The 12,161-nt window shown below is 46.7% G+C and overlaps 1 protein-coding gene across 5 annotated transcripts in view; it reads right to left on the bottom strand.

The window, feature by feature from the left end:
* Positions 1-12,161, bottom strand: part of LOC106600871 (KAT8 regulatory NSL complex subunit 1) — an 85,359-nt gene that overhangs the window by 6,202 nt on the left and 66,996 nt on the right. For 4 of the 5 annotated variants that reach the window (XM_045714965.2, XM_014192607.3, XM_045714966.2 and 1 more), the window contains 6 exons: positions 8,583-8,724; positions 7,843-7,935; positions 7,140-7,240; positions 5,642-5,840; positions 2,858-3,029; positions 1,317-1,508 (listed from right to left, as the gene is read on the bottom strand). In XM_045714965.2, coding sequence (XP_045570921.1) covers positions 1,317-1,508; positions 2,858-3,029; positions 5,642-5,840; positions 7,140-7,240; positions 7,843-7,935; positions 8,583-8,724 — 899 coding nt within the window. The remainder of the gene's footprint in view (positions 1-1,316; positions 1,509-2,857; positions 3,030-5,641; positions 5,841-7,139; positions 7,241-7,842; positions 7,936-8,582; positions 8,725-12,161) is intronic. The other variant, XM_082973614.1, reaches the window with a different exon arrangement.

Below are 12,161 nucleotides of genomic sequence, written 5' to 3'. Positions count from 1 at the left end.
GTCTGTTTCCGACCGTTTGAGCAGACACATGCACATTTGTGGCCTGCTGGAGGTCATTTTGCAGGGCTGTGGCAGTGCTCCTCCTTGCACAAAGGCGGAGGTAGCGGTCCTGCTCCTGGGTCGTTGCCCTCCTACGGCCTCCTGATGTACTGGCATGTCTCCTGGTTGCGCCTCCATGCTCTGGACACTACGCTGACAAACACAGCAAACCTTCTTGCCACAGCTCGCATTGATGTGCCATCCTTGATGAGCTGCACTACCTGAGCCACTTGTGTGGGTTGTAGACGCCGTCTCATGCTACCACTAGAGTGAAAGCACCGCCAGCATTCAAAAGTGACCAAAACATCAGCCAGGAAGCATAGGAACTGAGAAGTGGTCTGTGGTCTCCACCTGTAGAACCACTCCTTTATTGGGGGTGTCTTCCTTATTGCCTATAATTTCCACCTGTTGTCTATTCCATTTGCACAACAGCATGTGAAATTTATTGTTAATCAGTGTTGCTTCCTAAGTGGACAGTTTGATTTCACAGAAGTGTGATTGACTTGGAGTTACATTGTGTTGTTTAAGTGTTCCCTTTATTTTTTTGAGCAGTGTATATATATTTCTGATTTTGTCTAACAGTGTTAATTGACTGTAAAAACATCCTGATGAAGTAGACTCCACCACAACACTAAAGCGGTCATATTTTCAGCCAGGTCTGTGAGTGGGTCTGCGTGAGCGGAAAAACGCAAACAAAACTGGCTTAGAAACGTACGTTTTAACCTTGTGCTGCAGAGCTCTGGATTATGTAACATTGTAATGAAATGATTATCGGTGTATCATGCTCCATCCATCTGTGCTCTCTGAATAGGGTCCATGCATTTGAAGCAGAAAACTACCGAAGCTTCTTCAATCAATCGCACAGAGGAAAGCGCTTTGTCATTTAGGCAGCTGAGTCACTGTATTTACCAGGAAATGCTGGGCCTCATACACCTCACACCTGAATACTACAGAGTACCAAAGAAAATAAACTTGTTATGTAGGACTGAGAATTGTCAGGCTGGTGGGGCCTCGTACGTTTCGTGTTGTTACACAGGTATATGAACAGCCAATACCGATCATATTAAGAGCTTTGCAAAACTAAGAGAACCTTCCTGTACGTCGCCTTACAGTGTACATTTGGGTCTGTAACGTTACACAACGTTTAAGGTGTAGAAAATTAACATGCTTAGGAACAAATGGCTATACGAGCCTTCCACACTGGGAGGCAATACCCCGGTGCTTGGCTTAAAGTCTCAGCCTTGGTTTTTTTGTTGAGGTGATGAGGCTTTACTTACGGACTGTGGAGAGGAGGGAGTTGGTCATCTTGTGTTTGTCTTTGGGGGTGAAGGAGGCGGAGGGGTCGTGGGGGCGTCCCACGGAAAGCTTGTGCTTCAGGGAGAGCTTCTTCAGGGGTTTGATCTTCTCCAGCGGCCGGCTGTTCCAGTGGGACTTGAGGACGCGCTGCAGGTGCAGACTCATCGTCACGTCTGCACAAACACACAGAGGGAGATGGGGGTTTGTGGTTAGTAGCAGATACATTTTTTTTATTTTTTTTATTTTTTAAAAATCATCTTTATAAGCTCTTGGCAAGAGCTCTCAAACTATGTTGTTTATGACTTACGACGTATCGATAATTCACTGTCCATATAGTTCGGCTGATCATTTCCTTTTACTTGTGTTTTACATCAAATGGTACGTTTGTTTCTGCATATGTACCAAGATGTTCAAATAAACCTACCTACACAGGGCACATTGTCCTGGCAAAATAGAAACAAACCACCAATCAGGTATCGAGAACTGTATAGGCGTAGATTCTAGGGGAACTACAGATCAGATCAAACTTGTAAAAACTACAAACCCCATTAACCGTGCACTACTAAAAATGGCCAACACCATTGTGTGTGCCAGCTACAGCAGCCATATTGGACCCCTCGCTACCACCTACAGACAGTAGCACTGAATGGTCAGACTGCATTGCCTTTTCAACTACCAGCCATCCCCTCTCACCAGTTGACCTAGTTCTGACTGCACCATCCATCTCCAGCCAGTCCTTTATACCTCATTACGCTGCAGACTTTTGACGCTTTCACATCTCTCAGGCCTAGCTAGCTAGCTAGCTCCTCTCATGTGGAAAAGGAACATCTGGGACTGCGAGAGAGGGCGAGGGTGGATGCAGTGAGCAGCAGTGGTTTGACAGAGCGTCAGAGTGGATTTCTCCCGCAATCCACCAGGGGGAGGACTTCAGCAGTCCCAGACTGGAAGCTCTAGAAGCCCCTCCACCCCCGCCAACCCCCCTGAGGATTTGGCCTGCTTTCATCCTGCACTCTACATCCTATTTCCCCCTGCCTTTAATCTAAGCACTGGCAGGCCCACATCACAGGTCCGGGCCACAGGCCTTTACTACAGCAGTAGAGAAGTGTGGGAGGGAGCTCACTAGTGGAAATCAGAGTCAGAATGAAATACACGGAACATGACATGTGTGGAACAATGCCCCTTGATTGGATTGAAGCTGGTGGTGCTGCTGCAAGTTCTTGATACATCAAAGCTCCAGCTCAAATTCTGCCTAGAAAACAGTCTATATAATGTGGTGCGCCTAAGTAGTCAATACTGGATCGTTATCACTTATAAACCAACTATGCTGCTCCACTACCCAGCAAGCACAAGCTGGCACAGCAACCTCTGTCCCTTGTTAGCCAACCCCTAGCCCTTGACCCAGGGCATGACGAGGGCAGAGCTACTTACAACAGTGAGAGAGAAGATGTGGTGTAACGTAGCTACAAGGCGTACGTTGTCGCCGGCTGGAGCGGGTTTGGATGTACCAACCGATCAATCTTACCGTCTGTGAGGGAGAGGATGGGGTGCACGCAGGGGTCGAACTGGGACAGCCTCTCCAGTAGAGGGCGCTCATACTGGACATCAGAGGAGGAGAGGGTGCGGCCGCCACACGTCATACACTGGGGGTTGACCTCGCAGCCGCAGCGAGGACCCGGTACGCTCAGCCTCTGGCCCTGGAGAAGAGAGGGAGGGGAAGGGAAGGGGGATGGTTCTTTAAACCTATTTAACCAGGTAGGTCTAAGTAATCGAGTGAGTGCAAATTCTCAATGCAACAACAAGGACAAACGGGTAAGATCCAGACACATGGGGAACATGTAAACAGAGGGAAACCATCTCTGAAGTAGCTCGGATTGAGCTAGTCATCATATTCCTGTTCCAACAACAACATACTGTTGCACATCAACACTGCGTCTAAAGTCTCTAAAAAATTAAACATGGGTACTTTCTACAACGCCTGCCTTCTTGTAAGGCAAACAAAATGGGACCAGATTCAATTGTTTAAGAAATAAAAACATAGATACATAGCACCACTAGCTTAGCTTTTCCTGCCATAACGTAGGGTAACGCCTTTGAAACTGTGGCGGTGCTGGTTTAACAAGATAAGCCAGAGTTCCTGTTATGTTTAACGCTTTAACAACGATCTGAAGCGCTAGGAGCTGAGCGGAGAGCTTGTTCACAGCCCGTTCCCGTTATGGCAGCGTTTCCTTTTACTGAACAGAGCACGAGTGTTGATCTGGGATAAGCTCCCCCTGTCCAGTCAAACCGCTTTGAGTTGTGGGCGTCTGTCAGGCAGCTCCTCCTAGTCCGAGATATAACGCCGCTGCTTTAAACAGAACACAAGTCAGCGGCATTCAGCCCTACCTGTGTCGTTGAAGACTAGCCACCTGTTCCAAGGCCACTTCACATGGAGGAATACACCTCTTTGGAGAATGCAGAGGTAGAAGACATCTAGCCTATACACACACACACACAGAGGGTGTGTTCTCTCACTATGAGAGTTCGAATGCAGATCCTTAAAATGTACTGGCGTGGAGGGCTGGCAGTCATTCACCACTAACCCCATATGCTGTAGTCAGTACATTGACAAACACGTACACTCCCCACGTGTAATCACACTTAATGCTAGCACAAACACAGACGCTCGCATGTCCTTTCACACTTGTAACTCAAGACACACACAGACCGGCATACATTCACTTTTTTTTTTGCCACTTGCCCTTTGGACAAGTAGTACCGACTTTGTATTTGTCCGAAAGCTCAAGTCACTTGTCCCCCAAATAATTATGGTCTGTAACACCATGGGCTAAAAGGGAGAGCTAAAAACCGCATTGTATGATGCAAGGAATCACTTTACAAAATACAATTATCATTATTATTACCATACAGAGAACCGCAAAAATGTAGGCTACCCTCTGCCAATAGGCTTCTTTGCATATGCAAGCCTGTCTGAAAATAGAACACTGCCCCTTTAAGGCTCTCCTGGAGGATGGTTGGCTGACAAAATATTGCAACATCACAATTACAACTAATAACTGTCTTTATAACATACTTTCCTAATTTAACGAATCAGGGATCAAATGGCTAAAGTTGGCTACCTCAAGCAAGGTAACTAACAAATACGTGTTTATCTGCCTTGTAAGGCTAAAATATTCAGGCTTCAGTGGAGATCTACTGACAGCATTGGGAATCATTTGTCATTTGGGCTAGGTCTAATCATACACACATTTTAACGTTGTCAGAATGACACGACCAATGCTTAATATAACTTTCCAAATGTGTCAAGATTTATTTCTCAACTCTTTTTGAGTACTTGAGAGGCAGTTTTACAGCAGCAATATTTAGCTTTGGTTTATTAACACACCCGTTCATTATTCACGACGAGTGCTGCTGGAACGTTTAAAAAAATTTTTTTAGATAGTAATTTTTTTAGGACATCGGACATGACAATGACATTAATATGATGCTTTAAGCTAAACAGTTAACTAGCCAGGCAACACCATATGTTTTGAATTGGTTCTTTAGTTTATCGGTTGTCCATCGTTATTTTACAGGCCTTCCTGCTGTAAATGTCTCCCCCTCTCTCCTCGGACCCAATCACACTGGAACACACCAGGTGATGCCCACGCCATGACTTTTCAAGGATTTTCAGGACCATACGAACCCTGTTTGCTGACCAAAGGTATGCTATACCTCATCAAATAACACACTAACTAGCGAGGGATATGAGCAAACGTGGCTACGTGCAGTTCTGCGCTTTGATCTCAAAAGTGATTGACATACCCCCGCCTGTCGACGCAATATAATTCTATTCTGATGCGCTCTGCATAAATTGGGAGAACAGAGCACAAAAACGCATGTGGAGGATACTCCGGTCCAATTCTGACGTGTGTATTTGTTTGATACTGTGATTGTTTTTACTTACTACAGTATTCTATATTCTGCTCGTCGGATATTTATTTTTACGTGCCCCGGACAGGCGGTAATGTCGAGCCGTGAACAAATGTACACACACACACCAATCCACCACCCATGAGTAAAAGGACACACATTGCAGATGGCATTTCCTTATAAACACACACGTAATATATAGGCTATACACAGACACAATATCAGCCGACCACTCTGTAGTTCAAGAACACTGAGCCATACCAGCAAACAATACACCCATTCGCTACCCAGTAAAAAGAAGAAAAAGAGAGCTGAAAACACAATATGACAATGTAGCAGTGAAAGCACACCAACACAAAAACATTACACACACACACAGTAAAGCGCGCACACCAACCTTGCGGTTGAGGTTGGTGACGGTGCTGGGCCTGACGAGGCGTCGTCTCTTGCAGCTGAGGAGGGGCCGTGTTCGGGCCGACACACACGTGTCATCCTGAGGGGAGCACAATAGCTGGGGCTGGGACGAGGGCTGGTTCTGCTGCTGCTTCCTCAGCTGCTCCTCCGGGTCAGAACCCTCTGGAGAACCAGGCCGCAGGCTGGAGGGAGGGACAGTTACTCATCAATACTACGCTACACGAAAGAAGACAGAGAAACCCTGTGAATCTACCTCCACGAGCTGCTGATAAATATTAGGGCTGAGTGATTAGTGCTTTTTACGGTCGGTTCGCTTTCGATTATTTGGGTTGAATGTTGTAACACAGAAAATAAAACGATTCATAAAAGTCCCATGATGGTAGTGACTGCCCATCAGTACTGCTTGTCACTTATTAAGCATCATTTACTTTAATCAAATATTTCAGTTGTGTATATTATTTATTTTTCATTTGATGAATTTATTCTTTCATTCCAAGTCATCATCTCAGAGCTGCTGCCAATGCTTTCTGACAAAAATCCCTATTTTGTAGTTCCTCAAGGTAAACAAGGCATACTTTTATGACCGCTGAATACCAACTATCAAATCACTTAGATGATGTATTTTCAGGTTGAGAACACGAAGCGACAGCTGCTCTCTATATCCCCTCACAATCACGCATTGTTCTGCCTCTTCTGTAGCAGGCATAAAAGAAACAGAGACCGAACAAGTAGATGTACAATGGATTATGCTCTTTGTGGTTCACTACAATATCGGCCAATTGGAAACTACAACTCCCTACTACATCGAATAGTTCAGGCTGGATCTGATTCATCTCCAGAGAAACTGTGAAATGTGCGCATTGAGCTCACAGAAAAACAGAACAAAATGGAATTCAGATAATTGAACCATTGTCGGTCAACTAGTTTAAAAACCGAAAAAAATAACAGAAATGTTGGTTAATCGCTCAGCTCTAATACATATGGACAATGTAGGTCTACAGACCCATGACATAAGCTGGAGGGAAGGGAGGGACAGTCACTCATCAACATCGCAATACATGAGTCTGTATATTACAACTACTGATTATGTTCATTGTGGATTTATGTTTTGATTGTCCACTGAGTATTTGGTAGGTCTCAATGTAACAGTATGGGAGGAAACGCCCATCCCATTTATCACTATAATGAGTGTGAACACGTATTACTCGGTGACAGAAGGATTATTTAAGTATGACACAAATAACTTCCATTTACAGTTGTGCATTCCACTAGAGGAAAACAACGGCTGCAGCATGAACACATGTGCACAAACCCTGTAGTATGTTTGGGAAGGACAGTGAGCAGCTGCAATTCCCACATGGATCATGTCCCCACCCACCCACCCCTTTGTTCAGACACAGTGGTTGGCATAGAATGGTTGGCATTCCTGCAGGACACACACCAAGTGGACGGGTAAGAGGGTTCATTCGGTTGTGTCGTACCTGTTGATGATCCCGTTGACCTGTCTCCCAGACGTGCACCCTTTCCTCAGGCTCGTTTCCACGGATCCGGGACCCTCCGCCCCACCGTCTGAGCCGCACTCCTGGAACCAAACACAAGGTTGGCACGGATACCATGGAACTCCCCTTCTAAACTCTTCCAACCCACCCTCAACTCCATTCCACTACAGCCTAAGCCCAGAACAGTTGAACAACCTCCTAGTGAATTCCTCGCGCCACAACTGAATGGATAGAAAGGTCAACGGTACTTGGCATGACAAAACAAAGACCTCCACTGTTTTGGGACCTCCCCCTCCTCACACCGAGATAGTAGTCCCTCCTCCCTCCCAAGTCCCGGAGACTGGTTGGGGTTCTGTGGGCGAGTCTTGTTCCCGTCTCTCTATTTTGGGCACAGTGCCAGGGTGCCATCTTGAGCGCTGTCCTCTCTCCCTCCCTCTCCCTTCTCTTTCTCCCCTGAACTGGTAGGGAGGGACCACGCTAAGTGGAAAAGTCGCATTTGCTCTCCCTTTCTCTTTGATACAGTACATCATACGACATTGCTTAAGAGGATGACGTACTAACTGAACTGTGGACATATTCGCCTAAAATTAGGGCATGAATAGGATACGCGAGTTGACGTCTAAGAAATGAAGACACAGGCTTGTTGAGGATCTGATTGGACAGTTACATCGTCAGACTCATTTACCTGCATTACCGGGCAACCAACAGGCTCCGCCTTCACCTCCCCGTCCTCGGGTGACACGTCAAAGAGGGAGGTCTCTGCCAGCATTATGGAACCCTACGAGAGCGCAGATAGGCCAGGGTGAGCTCTTCAGTCCTTCTGATTCATAACACCAGAGGTAACAGTGGCTTTGCACCAAAGTAACTGGTTTTGGTGTAGCCACAGGCAAGGGGCACCATGAACAAGCTGTTGAAGCAATTTGCTATAAATTTAACCAGGAAGGCTAAGATATTCCACTGGGAAATCACGGATGGATGGATGGATGGATGGATGGATGGATGAAGTGAGAGAAAGAAAAAGAGGGCGAAGCAGAGGATAAGAGTGGGGAAGAGAGTGAGGGATAAAAGCAGACAGACATGTCAGAGGTATCGAGGTATGCAACATACTCTTGATACGAACAGAATAGCAAAGCGTTCCCACTTTTCTCATCCGTCGTTGAGGTGTGAGCCGAGTTACTTTGAGCGTGGGGTGCGAGAGACATGTTAGGTCACGTGACATGCTTCTACAACCCCCCCCATCTACCAATGACATCATGACTTTCACCAGGTCCGCCCCCTTCCCCTCCACTCTTGGGCTTGTTGCCAGGGCAACCCAGGTGGCTGAGACTGAGGGTGCTGACCATAGAGAAACATTGAATTACTTTAGAAAGAATAATCGTAATCAGAGTTAAGACCCAGGGTTGTATTTATTGCGGTGGTGCTGACCTTGTTGGAGCGGAGCTGACGGTAGATGTCCGTCTGCTGGCGGATGCGGTACTCCAGGTCAGACACGTGGGCCTGCAGCCAGTTCCAGTGGCTGACTATGGAGGCTCTATCCACCGCGTAGCGCCCCTCCGCACGTCTCCATCTGTAGGGCAGAGAGAGAGAGAGAGAGAGAGGAGGACAGGGTCAGAGCAGAGGCAGGAGAGAAGGGGGTGTCCGTGTCAGTGTGAGAGAGAGTGAGAGATTGTGTGTGGGAAGTGTGATTGCTTGTTCGGAGGAAGGTCAGCGAGGGTTCAGAGGTCAGTGACCAGGCCTTTTAGAATGAAGCAAAGGGGCGTCACACAAATAAAACTAATGTGGGAAAAAAGCCTCAAAAACATCCATCTACCTCCATTCACAATGCTAGCCAGAGACTTTCCTAAGCTATCACACACACATACGGGACGGGCACGGTTATTTGTTCGAACGGGCGTCAGTATTCGGTTACTTACAAGTTTATATAAAAAAAAATTGTACGTTTGTTTAAAATTGTATTTAATTATCTATGTGACATTGCTACATTCCAGGGCATACCATGTCATTTGAAATTATATTAAAACAACAGGTCTATGAATGCGCCCCATAAAATTTTTTAAAAAAAGAGGCACCGGTAGCCTATAGACACTTCACACGTCTAGCTTGTTATTGGTAGGTCAATCAAAGCAGCTTTACAGTCAGAGGCTCCATGTGAAGCAAGAGAAGTGGGAGATTTCTAATCAATGGAAAATCCCCCTCCCTCCAACAAGCAAAGTGCACCACCTGTCCTGAGTCACGCAAACAAGTCCCCATTGAAGTAAAACATTCGGGATATTATTTGAACAGTGAAATCAAATGCCCATGCCTAACACACACACACACACTCCCAGTCCCCCAGTGACCGATGACATTTAGTCTAATTAAATCGGCACTTTCTCTTGGCTCCCCGAGCTGCTCGACTTAGTTTGTTTCTCTTACGTTTCAATAGCAGCGGCAGCAGCACGCCATGTACCTAGTTACAAAACTGTAGCTGGCACCTTTCCACTGAACCCCTTCCCATGTGTTCTACACCTGGGCCTGCACGCCGAGTAGTAGCCGCCCCCTACCCTGAATGTGCTGTGTTCAAGCCAAGAGTTCCACACGATGGAGCTGTGAGCGAAGGACATTTTGGGTCGGAAGACGTCTCTGTGAACTCTGTGAAATGACTCAAGATTACCCTCGATCGCAATCTGTCCCAGGAGGGAGAGCGACGGAGAAACGAGGGTGGGAGGGGGCGACAGGGACAATGAGGGCAAGAAATCAGTGCAATGGGGGTAAGAGAGAGGGTAGGGAAAAGAGATGAACAGAAATGGAAATAGTGAAGGGGCATGTAGAGAGAACGAAAGACAAAAAGAGAGGGCTGCTATGTTCTTTCTATAGAGCCAACGTTACATAACCCACTTTCCTATCAGTCTGGTGAGATGGCTGGAAACCAGTGAGGCCTCTGTTGCTACAGGCCCTCCTCCTCCACCCCCATTTTTCTCCCTCCTCCCTCTCCTCATCTACTCTGGCTGGAATTTAGAGGACAACCTCTCACCACACACTATGTGTACGTCCCAAATGGCACCTTATTCCCCATTTAGTGCACTCATTCTGACCATGGCCCATAGGGCTCTGGTGAAAAGCAGTGAACTACATAGGGGACGGGATGCAATTTGGGACAGGGCCGCTGGTTCAATACTCTCCCAAACACCCACCCCCCCTACAGCTTTCATTCTCACCCTCTTTACAGCTATCAATAATCAATACAGAACAACCGAACAAGGTCACTTTTTGTTTAGAAGGGGCTGTGTTCTGGCGCCCAGAATCTCTTATACAGACACAAAGAGGCTTAAGCCTAGGAGGAAGACGTAGGCCTAGTACAGCAAAAATATGCTGTTTTCAGAATGTGGCCATGTAAAATGTATTTCCAAGTCATACATTCAGGTGAACGCTCCAAAGCGTCGCCTGTCTACACTTGCACGCACACCTTTTCATGACGGCTGGATATAAATACAGCCTTCTCTTCACAGTTCCTCCAGGAAAAAAAAAAAAGACATGATAAAATGATGTGAGAACATGCATGTATACTCCCTCTCTTCATTAGCACACATGCAGACTAAATTAGCACACCACACACACACACACCTACCTGTAGGAAAAGGAAAGTAAGGCAGCCTCCCATTTCCAAGGTTAGTGTGATACAGGAAAATAAGCCTAGAGTGTCACGTGGCCAGTTCCATAAAGGTAGCCAGTGAGCAAAAACATATGGGAGGATTTCAGAAGACTAATCAGCTACTCAGAGATGCTGTATTTTATATTCTGATTAGCAATAAAGCACACATGGACCTATAAACAAGGCCATTGTGAGGAGGGAGGTGATGGGGAACCAAAGACAAGTTATAAGAGAGAAACAATTAACTCTTCCTGTAAAACCAAACAAACACAAATCTGAACCAGGACCCCTGAGTCCACAGTCCATTTTAAATGAAGAGTGCTTTTTTTCTACCCCAAGTCTCTTCTCTTCAATTAAAAAAATTCCACATGGGCTGTGGTGAGTGTGGGGGAGGGGCAGTACGCAATGTACTGTAGTACTGCAGTCAACCAACAGGGGCAGTGAAGGGGCGAGAGAATGAACCATGCGTTGTAGGGCAGAGGGAGGGACAGAGGGAGAATGCTGGGTGTAGTAGGGCTGTGGAGAGGGAGGGACAGAGGGAGAATACTGGGTGTAGTAGGGATGTGGAGAGGGAGGGTGAGCGACAGAGGAAGGGACAGAGGGAGGAGTTTTGGCTGCTGCCTGCCTGCTGCTGAAGCGACACAATGAGTCCCCCGCTCCTGACTGTGATCCACACAGGAACAGGAAGCAGGCATACAGGAAGTAGCCACAATCACATTCTCTCTCTCTCTCTCTCCCTCTCCATCACACAAGACACACAGAGAGAGAGAGAGAGAGAGAGAGAGAGAGAGAGAGAGAGAGAGAGAGAGAGAGAGCGAGCAAGCGGGGGGAGGGAGAGAGAGAGAGAGACCGTCTTGAATGATGCAGAGGTTGCTGGTTCTGCTCGCCCCAAGTCTTAGTGTCGCACTCCTGATGGAAACAATTACACAAAACACTGGTGACCTACTGGTGTAGGGGTTAGTCTCAGTGCAAAAGCACCAGTACAGGGACAACCAATAACACTGACAATCACAGAAACACCCACACAGGAAAACACACAAGTACAATCTCAAAAACAAAACGCCAGGACAGGAGCTCCGACAAGAAGTCTCTCCCACATAAAACACGATGTGTGTGTGTAATAACAACACTCTCACACAGAGGGCATGTGAAGTGCCCCTGCAGACTTCCAGAAACCCCGCCGAGGTTCTTCACCTATAACAAGCCCTTTAAATACCTTTAACATTTATCCACGACTCGTTTCAATACGCGCTCAGAGCCGGCGAGGGCGTCCGGCAAAACAGGCCTCTTCCTCGGACTTTCTGACAATACTGTAATACAATTCTCTGTGTGATGGCCATCAGGAAAACAAGTGCCAATCTCCATCTCTGATA

Source organism: Salmo salar, chromosome 03 (genome assembly GCF_965601325.2).
Source record: "Salmo salar chromosome 03, fSalSal1, whole genome shotgun sequence".
In the NCBI taxonomy this organism is placed as follows: Eukaryota; Metazoa; Chordata; class Actinopteri; order Salmoniformes; family Salmonidae; genus Salmo; species Salmo salar.
The sequence above is the reverse complement of the archived record's forward strand: the minus strand, read 5'-3'. Positions and strand labels throughout refer to the sequence as shown.